Source organism: Bactrocera latifrons, unplaced genomic scaffold (genome assembly GCF_001853355.1).
Source record: "Bactrocera latifrons isolate USDA-ARS-PBARC rearing strain unplaced genomic scaffold, ASM185335v1 scaffold_312, whole genome shotgun sequence".
Taxonomy (NCBI): domain Eukaryota; kingdom Metazoa; phylum Arthropoda; class Insecta; order Diptera; family Tephritidae; genus Bactrocera; species Bactrocera latifrons.
The window spans coordinates 76,662-96,941 of NW_017536764.1; the positions used below are offsets into that span (position 1 = coordinate 76,662).

Below are 20,280 nucleotides of genomic sequence, written 5' to 3' on the forward strand. Positions count from 1 at the left end.
CCCCTGCTCACACATCGTTGTTTGTGCGCGAATCTTTGGCCAAAAACAACACACTAATGATGCCGCAGCCACCGTATTCCCCAGATCTGGCCCTCTGTGACTTTTTCTTGTTCCCTAAACTGAAGAGGCCCATGAAAGGACGACGTTACGCTTCTCTTGACGAGATAAAGACGGCATCGAAGAAGAAGCTGAAGAAGAAAAAAAAAAAATTATTTTTTGAAGTGCTTCGAAGATTGGTAAAACCGTTTGCAAAAGTGTATAATATCTCATGGGGATTACTTTGAAGGGGACAAAATAGATATTCATGGATAAATAAATAATTTAAAAAAAAACCCAAACTTCGCGATGCTTTTTGAACACACCTCGTAATGTGTAGTGTACGGGAATTCGAGATTGGAAGCATTCATCAGAAATATTTAAACAACACGGTTTTTCAAGTGGCTCTTCGGACATGCTTCCGAATGTGATGAATTTTCGAAAAAGAAACAAAACTAATACTATTGACAAGGAACTTTAAAATGAAATTCGCCAAGAAACATCATTTTGGAAAATGGTTCTTCAAAGAATATTCGATATCATACTTAGAGTAAGTAGCAAAGAGTTCTCTGACTTTGAGAGGACATCAAGAAGACTTAAGTCAGGTAGGGTATCATGGAAATTTTCTGTCATTTGTAGAGCTTGTCGCCCGATATGATCACATCTTGCGGCAAGTTTTGAACATATCCAAGGGTAATAATAATTACTTCTAAGTTTTTTATCGTTTTTTTTTTATATTCATTAACTGTTTAATATCAGAACTTGTCTGAAATGGCGTTTTTTTATGTTTTTAGGAGTGCAACAATTCAAAACGAAATAGTTGGGAGCTTGGGGACCAACTCGAAACCTATCTACTAGAACAAATTAGAGCGTCACCGACACGACACATCGAATGTAGATCAGATAAGCTTTTTTGGGAGGTATGCAATAATAACCAGATCCGAAAATGAACAACCTATTGATATAGAAGTAAAAGAAGTGTTTGTAAGCTTTTATGCAGCCATAGGAAATTGGGCAGCAGATTTAGTCAACAAAGTGATAGCATTATTTTTCGCCAAAAAATTATTTAATAAAATGTGTTGGGCAGGGCTTTTTTTTCGAAGGGGGAATCTTCTAAAGATACCACCAGGGTGAGACTGGTAGCATGTACGATTCATATTGTCCGCTAGGGTACACCTCTCTCGGGACCACGCCCAGACCGTAATAAATAACTATGCTGGACTTTCGAAACAGTATGCCTACGTACTAGACGCTTAACTCCGGCTGCTGTAGCTTGTATTCGGGCCTGCGGTACCGCCACTAAGCACTATTTCGCAGAACCGAGCTGGGCGATAACTGCCTCTTCACGGACTACCGCTCGGGTTATTCATATGCTTCTTCGCTGCCTTTCTTTCGTTCTGAGTTCTAGGAGCGATATTGCACTCCACTCTTTCATTTTAGCCCACACCAGCTGTGATCGCAGCATGTGACTCACTATATTGTTGGGCGTTATGCTTTCAATTGTCAGCTTTGCGTTTTCTGCGGCATTTCCGCAGAAAGAACATTGTGTTTTGTCATCGTGGCCAAATTTGTGTAGGTATTCCCTGAAGCAGCCATGGCCCGATAAGAATTGCGTTAAGTAGAAATCTGTCTTCCCGTGTTGTCTGTCAATCCAGGCTGATACAATCTTAATTCATCTATTGGTCCATCTTCCTTTATCTGCCGCATCCCATTGCTTTTGCCACTCATCGATGCTTGTTTTCCTCTCCTTATTGTGCTCGTAGACCGTTAGGCGTCTATTCATTGGGCCATTATATCCAGTGGCATAAGACCGGATATGATAGCACTCGCCTCGTGCGACACCGTTCTAAACGCAACTCTCAGGGTACATAGCCCGGACACAGCTTTTACTATATTTACACAAGTTTTTTGACGCAGGGCTGTCCCCCATATGGGAGCTGCGAACATAAGCATTGACTGGCTAACTTTGGCCAACAGAGCTCTCCTACTTTGACTTGGGGCACCAATGTGTGCCATGATCCTCGACAGGGCCGCAGTCACTCTAGCCGTCTTATCACAGGCCTTTTCAATGTGCGCCTTGTAATTGAGTCTCGTTTCGATCATAACGCCAAAGTACCTTAAGAAATTTTGCGTTACAACGTTATATCCACCAATGTTCAAGGTGACCGTTTCTAGCCTTTTGGGCCTGGTATGGAGCCTTGTGGTACTCCACCTGTCTGTCAGACAAATAGCTGTTAATTGTGCTCAGAAGATACCCTGGGGTGTATCTTGCCTCTAATGCTCTCAGTATCTCAGCGTAACAACTGCGCAGTATGTTTTTCTTCCATACATCCATCTGGTGCCCTCTATGGCTTTGGCTGCAATGTCCGTCACTTTTCGAACTGCGTCTAAAGTGAACCGATGCCTTTTGAATCCAAATTGGTTTTCAGATAACCCAGGAGGTTCTTTTGCTAGGTGGCGTTCTAGACGTATGCAAATCAATCTTTACAGTATTTTGGCCATCGTGTCGATCATGCAGAGTGGGCGATACGCACTCGGGTCTACAGACGGTTTGTTTGTGTAGAGTTCGGCGAATGCCCTCGTGCTATGGCTGAAGGCAAATTTCAGTGCCTTGTTCGGGATGCCATCAAGTCCTGGAGCCTCTGCGTTGCCAAATCTCTCCGCTGCTTTCATTACCTTCTTCTCGTCTACAATTGCAGATTCCATCATGGTTGGTATCGTTCTACTCGACTGTGGTTCTTGCGTTGGGAAAAGCGTTTTCACCACTTTTTCTAGGAGGATCGGACAGGTTAGTGCTTGACTTTAACCTCCTCTGATTTTCGCCATCACTATTTCATACGCGTCGACCCAAGGATTCTCGTCCACCTTTTCACATAGTTCTTAAAAACTCGAAGCCTTACTTCTTTTGATAGCCTTCTTAAGTTCTTTGCATTTTCTTTTAAAAATTGCGTTTCTCGCAATTTTGTATGGTGTGGCATACCTTGGCTCCTTTGGCAGAGGCGTCTCGCTTTATAGCATTCGCTTCTCAATGTGCTGATCTCCTCGTTCCACCTGTATGCGGGCCTTTGGGTTATGTTGTGCCTTTTCCTACACATAACAGCATCAAAGGCTTTACGTATATGCTTCACCAGTTTTTCAGCCTGTCGGTTAGCTAGGTTCCCATCCAACATAAGTTTGAAAGTTTCTTCATCGAACGTTTCCACCTTCAATGTTTTTTTCTGCAGTTTTTTATGCTGGATCGAGTTTTTATTTGTTTGCCGATTTCTAGCTAGATGGCAAAGTGATCGCTATGTGTGTAAAATTCGTACACCTTCCAATTTGCAGATCGAACCAGCGTGCTGCTAGCGAATGTGATATTTATTATCGATTCACGTCCATTCTTTTCGAAAGTATTTCTACTGCCGGTATTGAGCAGCACGGCATCTAACACAGAAAACGCTTTCAGTGGAGCATTACCCCGTCTGTTTGTGTAGCTACTACCCTATTCATTTGCCCATGCGTTGAAATCGAATGCTATCACATTTGGCGTGGTAGTGAGCGCGTCTCGTACTAATTCATCGAGAATTACTTCGTAGTCTCCTGGCAACACACTCGGGGGAATATAGCAGCTGTAGAATAAAATGCTTTCCCCCTTCTTTTGCATCCTGCACACGATGAGCTTTTGTCGCATTCCCTTGTGAAATGTCCCTTTTCAGCACATTTAGCACAACTTGTGCTTCGATCTTAATCACTCGTAAACACAGAAACACTTTCTGAGGTTCGGTTTTTCCGTTAATCTGCAGACCACCCATGCAATCTTGAGCTTATGAGCGTCAAGCAGACATTTTGAGTCCGATGCGGGAAGGCTGATGACTGCCGTCTGTGTGCCCGCGTACGCCTGTCTGATGGTTTTGATAGCATTAACGTGAACAACCCATATTCGTTGATCCAAAAGTGAGTCTAACATCTTATAAAATGAATTGGCTAAAATATTAAAAATAAGTGAGTAGCCACAATAATGTTGAGTCCAAAATAAATACAGGAAGGAACTCAATGATATAATAATTAGCGCATTTGGCTTAGCAATACCAAACAAAAACTATAAGCCGCTTGGTGCCAGAAAAATTTCTAATAGAGAAATAGAAAAGATTGTAAGTGAAAAAAGGTGTGCAAGGCGTGAATGGCAGATAAATCGCTTCCCTTCCACTCAGCTTCAATTGAAACCTGCTGCACGTAAAAAAAGCGCTTAAACGTGAGGAAGAATTCAATACCGAAATGTATGTATATAAAGAAGCTGTGTTCAAATTCAAGCAAGCTAAATTCCCTTTGGAAAGCCCAAAAGTCACTGAAGCCCGCATCTAACTCCAACATGTCTATACGAGACATGGGTGGAAATTGGGCTCGAAGTGACGAGGAAAAGGCTAATTGTTTCGCAAATCACATAGAAAAGGTATTTAAACAAAATTGCTCAACGAACAACTTTGAGTTGTACGGCTTACCCAACACAGTTAATGAGGCACTCGAGTCTTTTAAGACTTCACCTTCTGAAATTATTAGAATTAATAAAAGAGGTTAAACCAAAAAAGTCACCAGTACATGATAATATTACCCCAAAAATGCTGATTAAATTACCAAATATTTCTGTAGAAGTTCTCTCTTTGCTCTTTAGTGCAATTCTTAATCTCGGGTACTATTCAAATTCATGGAAAAAGTCGCAGATTATCTTAATAGATAAACCTGGGAAAGACTTAATACAGCCGTCTTCATACAGACCAATCAGTCTTCTACCCTGTCTTTCTAAAATATTTGAAAAAGTGTTACTATAAAAGAAGTCTCCTTTCCTATACGAAAATAATATAATACCAACGCACCAAATCGGGTTTCGTGAAAAACATAGCACGATAGAGCAAGTAAATAGATTTACTAACGAAATAAGAAAAGAATTTGAGCACAGAAAGTAATGTTCAGCTTTATTTCTAGACGTGTGCCGTTTGATAAGGTATGGCATGAAGGCCTTTTATATAAGATTAAAAACATTAGACAACTGGCGTATAAATGTGAATAAAGAAAAGTGTAAGCATGTTACGTTTTCGCTGAGACCAAAATCCTGTTCGGCAGTAAAAATGAACAATATTTTCGTACCCCAAGCGAATGAAGTAACTTATCTTGGTATACACCTAGATACTTAGATGACTTACGTGGAAGAAAACATATATCTAGCAAAATAGCATGAAGATAAGTGCTGCAAATTTAAATTGGATTTTAAATAAAAACTCCAAACTTAGCCTAGACAACAAAGGGCTTTTATATAATGCGGTCATAAAGCCGATTTGGATGTATGGCATTCAACTGTGGGGTACTACCTGTGCAACTTATATTATATATGATATAATACAAAGATTCCAATCGAAAATACTACGAACAATTACGTCTTCACCATGGTACATGCGCAACGAAAATATCCATAAAGACCTTGGTATTCCTATGGTAAAGAAAGAAGTAGAAGACAATTAAATATATATTTAAACTCCGAGATCACCCAAACCCTTTGGCTAAAGCTTTGTTACATTCCTGCGATCAAATATGCTTTAAAAGAAGAGATATGCTGCGTACAAGGAGCAACGTATCACCAAAGCTGCTCAATCACTTGCTTGACCTTGTCTAGTTTTTAAATATGTAGATGTAAGATTTTATAATTTATTGTTAGGTTTTTAAAACAATGGGCAGATTCAATAAATAAAAGAGATATTGCAAAAAAAAAACACAGTAATATCTCAATTAGATACAAGTTTAATTGGTAGAGTTTAGTCTGTCATATATTCGATTTTTTAACACCAACACTTTTACAGGGTTTGTTCGGAAAGTAATAGTACTGATTTTCTTCCGTTGCAATTGTACCTAGGAGCGTGTGAATTTTATATTTTACTCGCGCTCGAACGTTTTTAAAAATTATCACCGAATTAAACTCTAAACTCTAAACCAGTTATTTTGAATAACTCAGACTTAATTTTCACCTTTTTAAACTATAATCATTCAAGTTAATAGGGCAATGAATTATTACTTATTATTATTACTTATTACATATGCAAGTTTTGCAGGAATGTATGCATTTACTTATAAGTCATATTTACTTAAATGCTGACTGAAGGTATAACCTCAAAGCCTATTACGTTATTCAGATTCTTGGAAATATTGTGAATAAAGTGGTTTTGTTTTGTATCATTTACATTGATTTTTGCAATGGCAAAGGAAATGGTCTCAAATTACAAATTTATTGATTTTCGGTTGTGCTCTTCATTCTTTCATTAAGAAATTCAGAAAATTTATTATTCTAAATGTTTGTTGTTGGGTTGGGTATGTAACTACTCCCTCTTTTAGATTAGAATTCTTTTATTTAAAATTTATTTGATCCAATGTTAAATTTTCTTTAAAATCATCCTTCAACTGTTTCAAATAAATTAGAAAAATAGTAATCATTGATTTGATCAATTATTGAATTGTATTACAAAATTCCCGCTTAAAATAGTTTGATTATTATTACAAGTATTAAAAAACAATCCTTATTTGTTACTAAATTACAATTCTTTTTTATTATACAATGCGAACAAAGTTTTAATTGCTTAATAGGATTATTTTCTTCAAATAACATTGTCTTATTTTCATACGTAAAAATTTCTTCTATTTTTGCATCGATTTTTGTTTTTTTTTGGTTTCTATTTGGAATTGGAACAATTTTTCTTATTTGTACTTGTATAAAAGTTTTTAGTATTTTAATTCCAAGTTTTAAATAAGTATTATTAAAAGTTGCTGTACCTATTTTTTAACAATTGAATTTTTGTCATTTGTTCTAACTACAGGGTGGGCCATATATAACTTTAAATTTAAAAAGTCAATAAAAAAACGGCTTGATATTTTTCAAAGGTCTAACATTTATTTAAAAGGTTGTTTTATGAAATTTATTTGTGGAAAACAATTTTGGACAAATGACCACCACCGCTGAGTTTACAGTAGCTTATCCGATCCACCCAATTTTGGAGTATTTTGTCGATGGTTTCAGGCCTTACGGCAGCTGCAGCAGCTTAAATCTCGTACTTTAGATCTTGAATTGATTCTGGATGGTTGGCGTAACATTTATCCTTAACAGCTCCCCAAAGAAAACAGTCCAACGGAGTTAAGTCGCAGCTTCTGGGAGGCCAATTCACATCACTCTTTGCTGATTATGCGATTTTCGAAGATAGGGCGTAAAAGTTTGAGTGTAGCGTTTGCTGTATGGCACGTTGCGCAGTCCTGCTGGAACCACATGTTGTCCAAGTCTTCCTCTTCAATTTTCTTGAAAAAAAAAATTCGGTTAACATTGCGCAATATCGCTCACTATTGATGGTTACGGCGGTTCCTTCTTCATTTTCGAAGAAAAATGGGCCGATGATTCCACCAGACTAAAATCCGCACCATACAGTTATTCGTGCTGGGTGCATTGGCTTCTCGACGATTACGTGCGGGTTTTTTTTTGCCCCAAATGCGTCAATTCTGCTTGTTAACGTAGCCATCGAGGTGGAAATGAGTCGCGTCCGAAAAGATGATTTTTCGGTAAAATTGACCACCCTCGGTCAAACGATATTTGGAAAAAAGTTTTCAATATTTCCCCGTTTTCTTCTAGTGAATAGCGACCCATTTCGTAAATTTTAGACTTTTTATTCAATATCTGTCACTTTTCGAATGCTATTTGACGTTTCCAATGTCGAAATATTGATAATTCAAATTTAAAACGTTAGTGGGCCATCAGTGGGTTTTTAATTATCTGTTTGTCATTGTCGTCCAACGTACCAAATATCCATTTAGATACGTTGCCTACTGCATTGCTAAACCTCTCTTTTTTCTGTTTTGTACTAAGGTAATAGTCCTGCTTGTAACTTGTCTTTATTATTTATTTTCATTACAATAATGTTGTCCGTCATACCGTTAATTACAGTTTACATTTCTTCAATGTTTATAAGATGTATTATAGCAGAAACAGTCAAAAACGCAGAATAGTGGGTCGCGTCAGCTGATTGACCTATCTTATGGGCGCGCAATGTAAGTGCCCAGTGAAAAACGCAACTCCCTTCTCTCTTTGACGTCGGATGATGTGAGAATCTACATCATTTTTTTTTTTTGCCGTCTAGACGTCACAACCCAGGGTTGCCAATATCTATATACTGTAGTAATTATCAACTTTTATAATTCAATCTGTTCAATATGTTTGAAATTTTCTTAAAATAACCCAAAATTGGAGTCGAATGCTATTATTTATTAATATATATACTATTTTTATATTAGTTATATATTATGTACGAAACTATGTATGCGTATTGAGCAATGGCAACATTGTGCAAATGAAAACAAACAAAGATGGCTGAATTCTGCGTTTTTGCCACGTTTTTCACTGCTCACACATTTTGCCGATGAGGAAGGAAAAGGAAGGAAGACAGTAGCGTTTTTCACTGGCTCTGCTATTACTATGGCTGTGCTTTCTTGTGTCCCAATTTTAATGTCTATAAATGCTGATTTCCATTGGAATATCTGAAAATTTTAGTGGTTTTTTAATATTAAAAGGATGAATTTTTTCTAACTTTTCTTTCTTGTATCTAGGTTGTTCCTTATGTTTAACGGCTTTGTAATTTTTTATAAATCCTACTTACTTCTCTCTTTTCGTCATAATTTTATTTCTGATTTAATTTTTTTATAATTTTATTCGTTGCTGCTATTAAATTGTTTCTAATTATTTCCACATCTACTTCATTATGTTGTATCTTGGTGTACATTTTATTGTTGAGTGAAAACTTGTATAGTTTCTGATTTAATTGTTTCATGATAACCCGTTATTTAGTTTATATAACATCCTAAATTTTTCTGCTATAGTATTATGGTATCTTTCTACGAGTACATCCGGTTTACCTGTGTGGCTATTGGGTTTTGTTAGATGGATAGATGTGGTTTATATTATTTAAGGAATAAGCTGCCCCAAACTTAGACTATTTACCTACGACTATCTAAAAATTATGCCTTTTCATTAAATATATATCTATATAAACAATATTATCAATTTTTGAAGGAGTCTCCGAAAGTTTAAATTTTGGTCTAATGGGATTTCTATCGGACTTTACTTCCGGACTTATTTAACATTGATTAACTACAATTTGAATTAATTGCAATAACTTTGGATAATATATTTTATTCTTTATTTGGTTATATATTTCCTGAATGCCTAAATTAAAACTTTTCCTAATATAATATACTTGTGAAGAAATCTGTTTGACTGCTTCTTCTTCAGTCTCAATATCTTGTGCTCTCATTTTACATTTTATTTCGATTAATATTCCTATTTTACCTTTTAGGATATATTTTCTAAATAATAGTTTGCATCTTATATTTGTTACCAATTTCCTCTTTGGTATAAAAATGGTCTTCTTCTGCCGAATGCGCTGTTGCTAAAGCTTCTTCATTTTCTATATTGTTTATAGAACAATTTTAACTATTGGAAATCGTTTCATCCATATTTTCTGAAATAATACCTCATTATCTTTTATCCCACTTAAAAATCGGCTACTTTATTGCCTTTGTTTTATAAATATTCAATGTCGAATTGGAATTCTCCAAGTTTTAATAACCATCTTTGATCATCATCCTTTGTATTTAGAATGTAAAAATTTTATCAGTGAAAGTTTTGAATTTATTTCCATATGGGTGTGGCCTAACATAGTTTATACTCCATATTATCGCAAGAAATTCTTTATCTGTTGCGGAATAGTTTCTTTCGTGGTTATTCAAAGATCTTGAGGCGTAACACACTGGGTGTCCCTCTTGTAATAATACTGCACCAATCGCATAATTGAATACATCTGTTCTTAAAGTAAATTGTTTTTCGAAACCTGGATAACGCAATATTGGATGAGTACTTATTAGTATTTTTAATTTTCCAAATGTTTCAGTACATGTTGGAGTTTTAAGATTGATTTTAACTCCTTTTTTCAAATACTTGGTCATAGGTTGGGCTATTCTACGTAGTCTTTTACGAATTTATATTAGAAAGCGGTGACTTTAATTTTATTATGATTTGGTTTCTCTTTCTTTCTTTCTCCATTAAAATGTGTCCTAAGAACTCTGTTTCTTTCTTCAAAAAATTTCATTTATCAATTTTAATTTCTAGGTTTTTACTTCCAATAATTTTAAAAATTTCCTCTATCGCCCTAATATGTATGTTCATTCAATGATGTGCTAAATATTAGGATGTCGTCTAAATACACTACAAATGCTTTATTTATATAGTCTCTAAGTATTTTATTCATTAGCCGCTGAAATCTGGGTGGTCCAAAAGGCATTCTTACGTATTCATAGAGTCCATTTTACTATAATTTGATGGTACCCTTTTTCTAAATCCAAAATAGTAAAATATTGCGCTCTCCCTAATTTGACTAGAATGGAATCAATGTTTGGAAGGGGGTATTTATCACCTATTGTGATCTCATTCAATTTTCTATAGTCTATTACAATTCTGTATTTCTTTTCACCTGAATTAACTATTTTTTCGGCATTACTTTTAATGGTCGAAAATATCTTGAGTGACTTTTTTTGATTATCTTTCCTTTTTCCTTAATTTGTTTTCTAACTTCAATTTCATGCTGAGATTGATACCTATGCAATCTTGAATTAATCTGCTGCTGCATTGTAATTTCATGTCTATCTAGCCTTTCCTACTCGAGCATAAGCGATCTTATGGTGTCCTGACAATGTGGGTTCCTTGATTTTGTCTATATTGATTTGGTTGATTTGGACTAAAATTTGGTTTAGGGCCACAATTTGTGGCCTTTGGAAATTAGTTGAGTTTGGTTTGTAATTATTATTATTATGATGTGTTATGTCTAATATCATTTTCATACATCTGATTATACGAACCTTGATTATCTTTATTTCGATAATTTGTTATATCTTATATTATTATATTTTTCCATCGAGCTATCTCCTTTTACTCTAAATTTCATATATTCCGGCCTAATAGGGCTATCTTAAAATCTTCTACTTGCCATTATTCTTATTATGTCTTTAAGATTTTATTCTTTATAAATTTTATCGAACAGGACTCCTTGAGTCATATCTTTTATATTATTTACCAGTAAGTTGTCCATGTTGCTCAAGTCAATATAACTGCCACCCCTAGAGTATACTGTCAGTTCGTCCGACTTATGTTTAATGTTTTGTACTTCACGCATAATTTGATTTACTGAACTTACCTTAAGATGATAGCAGGTATTCGATGCTAGTTATAAGTGGGCTTGTCGCATCCGTTCCAGCTGTTGTTTTCTGTGTGCAAGCTCTTCTACTACATTGTCCGCTGCCATCTGAATCTGCTCACTTTCCATACCATTTCTGTTGTCGAAGGCTTGATGCCTTGTTGATTTAATTTTGGTGATTGATTTGGCAGTTTTCACTGCGAGTTATATTTACATATATATACTTTTATAGCGTGGTGTCGGCTTTATTAGCACTCACTGCCCACGTTTTCCAAAGTAATTTCCCAATAAATGTTCACTACACTTTCAGTGGTGTCTATTTTTGCGTTCAAAGTAGTGTTTTTATATTTAATTATACTCTGGAGGGTCTGGTCAACTAATGAGTTGACTAGAGAATCACAGAATTGTTATAGGGAATTATCTAAAATATAATGGTTTTCGAGGGGAAAACATTTTTTTGTTTTTCTGAACACTGCTCGTTTCACTGAATCCTTATAACACTTTTAAAAGGATCGTACCAACTGCGGCAATTTTATACTTTACTCGGGCTCGAACGTCTTTAAAAATTATCACCGAATTAAACTCTAAAGAGAAACCATTTATTTTTGATGGTAGAATCAGACTTAATTTTCACCTTTTTAAATTATAATCATTCAAGTTAATAGGGCAATGAATTATTGCTTACAAATCATAATTACTTATTACATATGCAAGTTTTGTAGGAAAGTATGCATTTACTTATAAATCATATTTACTTAAATGCTGACGCAAAATAATAACCTCAAAACTTAATACGTTTTTCAGATTCTTGGAAATATTGTGAACAAAGTGATTATATTTTGTATCATTCACATTGATGTTTGCAATGGCAAAGAATATGGCCTCATATTACAAATTTATTGATTTCCGGTTTTTCTATTAATTTCATTAAGAAATTCAGAAAATTTATAATTTTTAATGTTTGTTGTTTTTTATTTGTATCTTGCATGCTCCGACTGAATTCGGTTAATGCTTTAGCAAGAAATGGTGTGTTTCGGTGGTACCAGGCCATCGTCGTCAGACCGTCGTTTAATTTAAGTATTCGTTTAAATGCCCAGGCGTTAAATTTATCAAAATCGGTGGTTCATTGTTACGGAGCGCTTGGACATGCGCAAGGTATGCGCAAAGATGATCCCAAAAGTCTCACTCACGACCAAAAGCCTCCCGTGACGCCTTCAATGCATGGAAATCGAGCTGGTAGCGCTGCATCAACGCAGAAGGAGTGTATTTTGAACGTTTTTAAAGAACTGTAACAGTTTACCCAACTGCTAAAAAATCGACTCAGTTCTACTATTTTCCGGAAAACCCCTGTATTACATGTTGACGAAGCAACTTTATTACCAAAGTGTGACGAATTCCAAAGAAGTCATTGATACTTTTGCGAAAACTAAAACTAGGAAAAATTTTAAATAAAATTGTTATTTAGTCCCGACCTTTATACATATAATAAACCTTTGAATCTTCTCCATTTTGTTTTATAAGCTAAACCTACACCAAATATTAATTATAATTTATGTAGTTACTGTTTAATAATTTTATCACCTGCCCTGTAGTGCCCAAAAACGAGCTTTAGCAGCTTAGTGTTTTATATATTATAAACAAATTAAATAAGATTATCATAATCAAACTTTTGTGCCCTATGCAATGGCACAACTTGCCTGTACGGACGGGCCGGCCCCGAACATTCGCAAACAATGCTACTTGTATGTAAACAAAATGTCGTTAATCGAAAAATTATAAAAACTAACTAAGGTGAAAAAACTATTTTACTATGTGGAAACATGCTGCGAGGGTATGAATATAATTAGAAATAATTTATATAATTGTTTAATATTCAAAAGTAATCCCTCTTGATTTAGATTTTTTTATTGGCTTCTTTGTACGAAATTTCTCTCTTATTTTTCCAATCGTTAATACAATATATTCTCATTTATCATACCGGTAAGGTGGTTTCTAAGGTTTGAGGCGAATTAAGAGTATGTATGTGTATTATAAACGGTTCCAAATCTTCCTTTTGATTATTCTCTGGCAATCTTGTACTTTGCTGGATACTTATAAGTATTGCATGTATCTACAACTATAGGTTTATCCAAAAATTCTGTTTGGTCCAATTTTGATATCTGTGAGCGTCAATGAACACTCTCTCTACATTTTACATACATTTGCATACATATGAGCGTATATATAATTATAAACAATTGTTTATAAGTAAGTACATATGTATATACAGCACACATAAGTATATAAAAGTGAGTGTGCCCAAAAGTGAAATGCTGGAGATAAAAACAAACTGAAAAATAGTACAATGGCCAAACAACACGATTTCCTATTGTTTTCTTGCTTAAAATTTTAAAAATAAAAAAATAATAGATGTAAACAATCATCTCCAAATTTTCAAATGAAGAGACTTGTGTTCCAGTGTTTCTATTCTTGATTTCAGTAATAGTTGGTTGTCCGAGTAAAATTGTCGGTTTGTAACACAAATTTGTGGACTTTCGGAATTGTGTAGTGTTTCAAGTTAATTAAAAATGTCAAATATTGTGGGATAAAGGAGGTGTGCAAAGGCAGTACCAAAATTTTATTAGTCCTGATCTGTAATAACTGCTGCTCCTGAAATATCGAAACAGTTAGAATATTCGTACAATTACTTATAAACACATTACCTATAGTACATAAAATATTTCGTCTCAAGGTGTGAGTAAAGGCTATTTGGTTAATCAAAATTAATTGTTTCCAAGTGCTTTATGAACTTGTGCAAGTGTATATATCTTTGTATGTATTTACAAATCTAGATGTACATAAGTTAAATGAAGAGGTTCATAGTTTATGTGCATCATACCTACATATCTATATAAATATATATACAAATATATATATACATACATATACATTTGAACTGAATAATAATATGTAAGCAACTAGGAAGGTGCACCATACAATAATTACTACGAAGGAATCTTGGAATAATTAAAATATATATATGTAAATACATAACTTGCCATATTTAAACATTCTCACATAACAAACTATATCAATATATCGGGGAAAATCGTTCTTCCATTTCAGAAATCTTTGATTGTTCTATAACATTGCACCACGGGTCTCTCTTGTAGCTTACTATTCTTCTTCTTTGCTGGTTCCAAGATAGACGAAATTGTCTACGACTTCGAAGTTAGTCAACAGTGACGTGAGAGTCAAATCGCGAGTGTGACGACTGTTTGTTTGATGACAGGAGATATTTCTTCTTGTCCTAGTTCTCAATCAGACCCATACGCTTCCTTATCCAATCTGGATGAAGCAGAACTCACGGCGCGGTTATTGAGGCCAATGATATCAATATCATCGGCGTACGACCGTAGCTGTACACTCCTAAAGAAGTTTGTACCTTCTCTATTTAGCTCTGGAGCTCGCATGGATTGAAAAAGTCACACGATAGGGAGTCTCCTTTTTTGAAACCTGCTTGGTGTCGAACGGCTCGGAGGCCTAAGGCCTTAGGCCGATCCCTAAGAGGTGGTGTATGTAAATCTTCCTTTCACGGGTCATTTCAAAGATCTGGGTTTGGGACATGGTTAAAATCCGGTTGATAGATATTCCAGGTTTAAAGAACACTGATAAGGTTCAATCAGTTTGTTAACGTGGGCTTCAATCTTTCACATACTATGCTTGATAAGACCTTATATGTGATATTATACACACTTAGGTTCCAATCATCGGGCATGTTTTCATCTATCCATATCTTGCAAAGAAGCTGATGCATGCACCTTGTCAGTTCTTTTCATCTCGCCGGAAATCCATCGGCTCCTGCCGTTTTGTTGTTCTACAGGCGGGTAATTTCTATTCGAAACTCATCATAGCCGGATAATGAAACACCTATTCCAGATGGTATTGTTGTGTTAAATTCTAGTGTAGTTACCATGGCTTAACTGCATTCCTGTCATGAACTTTGAATAAGAACTTAACCTTAAAATAATAGAACTTGCTACATATATTTCCCACATGAATGGGAACGACACAAATACTTAAACATACACAAATTATCAACTTGAGAAAGGATTAAATAAATAATATACTTGGTGACTTAGTTGTGAAGTAAACGGTTTGAAATTATTATATACATCAGAACTAAACAACTTACCAACGATCAGTAGGAAATATTTGATCGTACGTTCAGGTATAAAAGAAAAGCCTCCTGAATAACTTAGTACCAGTTCATAAATCAGAAAGCAAGTTAATATAATTTTGAGGTTCCAGTATTAAATAATATTCTTGCGGTTACTTTAGTACTTACGCTCATCTCAATGCTTGGATTAAACACTTTCCGCATATTTATACCAAAGACAAAAATTTTTCTTATTTACGATTACCATTTCTTACTTTCAGATTCTTTTAGCATATACTGCAATGGCTTTCAATATTTCGGCCATCAGAAACGAGGTATCTGGAGTAGAATTATTTGAAGGATATTCAGACAAGCTTCTAATGTTTGCTTCGATTGCTTGTATTATATTTATGATCGTGGGTATACCTGGTAATATGATCAATATAATAGCATTGGCAAGAGGAAAACAGGTAAGGCAACATTTTTCAATAGATTGCAAATCTAAAAAACAAACCAGGGTTAATATGGTAGAACATTGTAACTCAAACAAAAAAGGATGTAAGGCACAAAAAAAACGGATATACTATTTTTCATCAGTTTCATTCCAATATCATCTTTCGTACCTGATTTATATAATGTAAAGTGAAAGAATTTAAAGTTGTTCAATACGGCTAGTAATCGAAGTTGAATTTCGTCGCGTCCCATTCACAATGTAACATACAAAATTTGCCTGATATTGCTATAGTAGTGTCTGAGATACATCATTTCACATAAAGGAGAACGGTGCCACCTTAAAGACCTTAATCGCCATCTTGACTAACCGTTATATGAGTAGTGGGCGTGGTTATCACTACCAATTTCTACACTGTATGTTTAGATGCTAGCAGGGCATATTCGAACCAAGTCTCATTGTTATAGCATTATTGGTTAATGAAATATTTGTATTAATCCTTTTAGATTACTGTGTGGCCACGTCAAATTAAAAGAAAAAAACATTCACAGAGCTAATTCGTTTTACAATTCAGATTCTAAGAAATGCAGACCTTTAGTACAAAAAATGTTGTCTTAAAACTACCTTGTGCTATCGCGCTTAATATGCGATATATATACTTTGAACCCGGTTTATTGAGGTTAAGGGAAGGTATGTATGTACTGATATGAGCGATTCCGCTTTAGATGAGATTTAACTTTGTTTCGATAGTTATATGGAAAATTTACTTAAATTGTGTCAATAATCCACTAAAGTTTGCTGGAATGATCGAGTATATTGTTAGAGATAACTTTTGTCCTAAAAGTGGGTAAAATTACGCCCATAAAATTTCTTTAAAATTAATTCTTATAAAGAATAGCCATTAATTAGACGTTATTTGAGAGAATGACGTTAGTATAACCTTATAACAAGCCGCGGTTTTAGATGGATCCTCATTACGGTCTTATATGGAAAGATTTTCGAAGTCAATGTATCTAATATCAAATTTCGCTAAAATATATAACCAAACCAATAATTAAAACATTTTATAAGTACACTCATCAGTACGAATGTTTGCATTGTGTACATCTGAAATGTATATATAAATGTCGATATATATTTTTTAAATAGCTAGTATAGAAACAACTTAAATATAATATATTCAGAGTATGAGTTGAAAACATTGTAAGGTTCAGATCAACTTATAACTAAATATACAGTAGATTTCGTGCAAATTTACAAATATACTTATCCGAACAAAAACCTTAAAATAACTTACCTTAAAACTGCAAGCCATTTTTTATGCAACTACATTTATCTATTTATCTATATTTATAGACGCGAAACTCAACAGCTATTTTTATAATGAATTTATCATTATCGGACTTGCTATTTGACTGTTTCAACCTACCTTTAGCAGCTTCGACATTTTTGAGGAGGTCCTGGATACACGGAGAGCTACTTTGTAGATTTTTCCCGCTTATGCGTTATGGTTTATTGGCTGTTTCGTTATTTACCGTTTCGCTCATTACCATTAACAGATACATTATAATAGCTCACCCTCGACAGTATTCCCGGTTTGGAATGAAAAATTACCTCTAACTTTTACAGCTCTTTCATTTATGCCTTTGTTCTATTGTAGACTCTATCAACGACGTTATTTGGCTTTAATGATTGCCGGTACATGGATAACGGCTTTTTCTATAATGATACCTACATGGCGTGGAGTTTGGGGCAGATTCGGATTAGATACTTCTATTGGATCTTGTTCCATCCTGCTTGATAAAAATGGCCATACGCCAAAAGAGTTTCTTTTCATTGCAGCTTTTTTAGTCCCTTGTATTTGCATTGTGGTTTGTTATGCCCGAATTCTTTACCTTGTGCGGAAGGCAGCTTTTAGATCTAGAGAAACTCCTGCTAAAAATATCACATTTCAAAATGAAGCACCTCCTCCACGGCGTCCTAATTCTGAAAAGAATCTTACTAACAACCAAGATTTGACATTAAGATCACCGAATGCCGTGGAAAACCAACCTATAGTGAAACCATTTGCAGTTTACGAAGATTTGGAATATATTGATGTAAGTGATTCAAATGAAAACGGGCCAGAATTCGATGAAATAATAAAAGTTAACAACAGTGATAACAACTCGAACGTAAGTATACATTATTACATAAGAAAAAAACAGTTTGCAAGTAGTTGAAATTTATTAATATAAATGGTATTGACCTCTCCAACTGACTAAATGACATATCTTCTATAAGTGAATTCTCTAGACTCCTGGCCAAGAGTTTTAGGCTTTAACGCCAGCACCACCTGAATCACATATCCTAAATCAAAAATTATAGACAACGTTTAATAAGTTACAGATATGAAAACATTCCTCAAAATTATTAATTTACGTTTTAATGGACCAATGCATTTAATTAATGGCTAGGTCATGTTGTCCGGATGGACGAAAACACTCCAGCTCTGAAAGTATTCGACGCAGTACCCGCCGGGGGAAGCAGAGGAAGAGGAAGACCTCCACTCCGTTGGAAGGACCAAGTGGAGAAGGACCTGGCTTCACTTGGAATATCTAATTGGAGCCACATAGCGAAAAGAAGAAACGACTGGCGCGCGGTTGTTAACTCGGCTATCAAGAAGAAGAATGCTAATTTCAAATGTTAATACATTTTCTAATGAAATGTAGAGATGGAAATATAGAAAAGAAGAATGAGGATTGCACCGCGACCTAGGGTCTATTGTGCGCTCTCCTAGCTCACAGTGTCTCAACTAGCCCCAGAAAATTGATGAATTCCAATATCCTGCTAGGTGCTAATGAGGCGATATGATCTCTATTTAAAAACATGGATCCAGGGGTCTTAGTCCTGCGTCCACAGATTGCTGGACAATGCAATAGCAGGTGTTCTGGAGTTTCAGATTCCAAGAATCGGTAATTTGCGCAAGAAGCTAGGCCCATGTTGAATAAGTGCTTCCTGAGTTTTCAATAGCCGGTATCGAAGGCGACCAGTAGCCTGACTTTATCTCTTGGCAGATTGATTACAAGTTTAAACCTCTTGAGGTTATAACCATTCATTAGCAACTTTGCGTTACGCAAGCTTGGAAGTTGTTGCCAATGTGTCTCCCTACCCACTGCTTCATCCTTGCGGAACTGTAAGTAAAATGGAACGATGAAGTATATGCGTACAGTTTCAAACTGATCTTTACCACGTGCATCCCAAAATACTGATGCCACAACCTTGCCAGCCGATTTGTTTGTCTTTCCACACTTGAGAACCGTTTCATAACATGCAGTCCACTAGACTGACTATCGATTGGACTCGGTTGATTTCACTGGTGACAGACAAAATTAAACAGTATTTTCCCCCCAAATGCTTTATTAACACACGAAATTATTTTTGATTATTTTTTTGTTAACTAACATAAGTTGCTTTACTCAAATGCTATATCTCCTTAATCAATAGCTATAATCTAACTAATGGATATCATATAGATGGTAGTTGTAGTATTATCTATCTATCAGCCACAGTAAAATGTGGACGAGCCTTCTAGTACTTAATAACTGAGTTTCAAGAGAAGCAAAACCGCTACCTATATAATAATTATTATATTAATTATAATTATTCATGGTTGCTTTAATACTGTTAAGTGTTTCTTTAAAAATTAATGTTTATTCTTATGTACTATATATATGCTTTATATGATTACTTAACATGAAGCTATGTTCTTTCAGGTGAAGGAAAATCTTAATGAAACATCAAAGGCGAATATTGATGATCTCGCAGGCGAGGCAAAGAAAACGCAATCGTAAGTCATAAATTATGTACAGTAAGCGTCAAAAGTAAGTTTTACAGTTAGGTCATTAGCAAGAATATAATGATTTTATCACAGTTACAAATTCAAAGGTTTAAGTTCGGAAAGTAGCCGAACATAGCCGAACATAGTCGAATATAACTCATAACTGACCAACATATTCTGCATAAGGTTTGTTGGAAAAACGAAAATTAATTATACCTATGTACCACAAATTAATATTATCTGCAAACAAGTAAGTTCGGGTGTCACCGAACATTTTATACTCTCGCATGATTAAGTGATAATCGAGATTTCATGCGTGGTTGTAAGCGGATTTCACCCATATATGGTACATGTCATGAGGGTGTTAAGAAAATATTATATACCGAATTTCATTGAAATCGGTGGAGTACTTCCTGTGATATGGTTTTTTGTCCATAAGTGGGCGACGCCACGCCCATTTTAAATTTTTAAAAAAGCCTTGATGCAGCTTCCTTCTGACATTTCTTCCGTAAAATTTAGTGTTTGTGACGTTTTTTGTTAGTCGGTTAACGCACCGGCAGCACTTTTAGTGATTTTCAACATAACCTTT

General features: G+C 35.1%; 1 protein-coding gene across 1 annotated transcript in view; it reads left to right on the forward strand.

The window, feature by feature from the left end:
- Positions 1-13,785: 13,785 nt before the first annotated feature.
- LOC108970881 (G-protein coupled receptor moody) overlaps positions 13,786-20,280 on the forward strand; it is a 10,540-nt gene continuing 4,045 nt past the window's right edge. Inside the window, exons 1-5 of the mRNA XM_018936567.1 lie at positions 13,786-14,015; positions 15,702-15,890; positions 17,228-17,466; positions 17,532-18,045; positions 19,627-19,700. Of these exons, the coding sequence (XP_018792112.1) occupies positions 15,723-15,890; positions 17,228-17,466; positions 17,532-18,045; positions 19,627-19,700 (995 nt within the window). The 5' untranslated portion in view covers positions 13,786-14,015; positions 15,702-15,722. The remainder of the gene's footprint in view (positions 14,016-15,701; positions 15,891-17,227; positions 17,467-17,531; positions 18,046-19,626; positions 19,701-20,280) is intronic.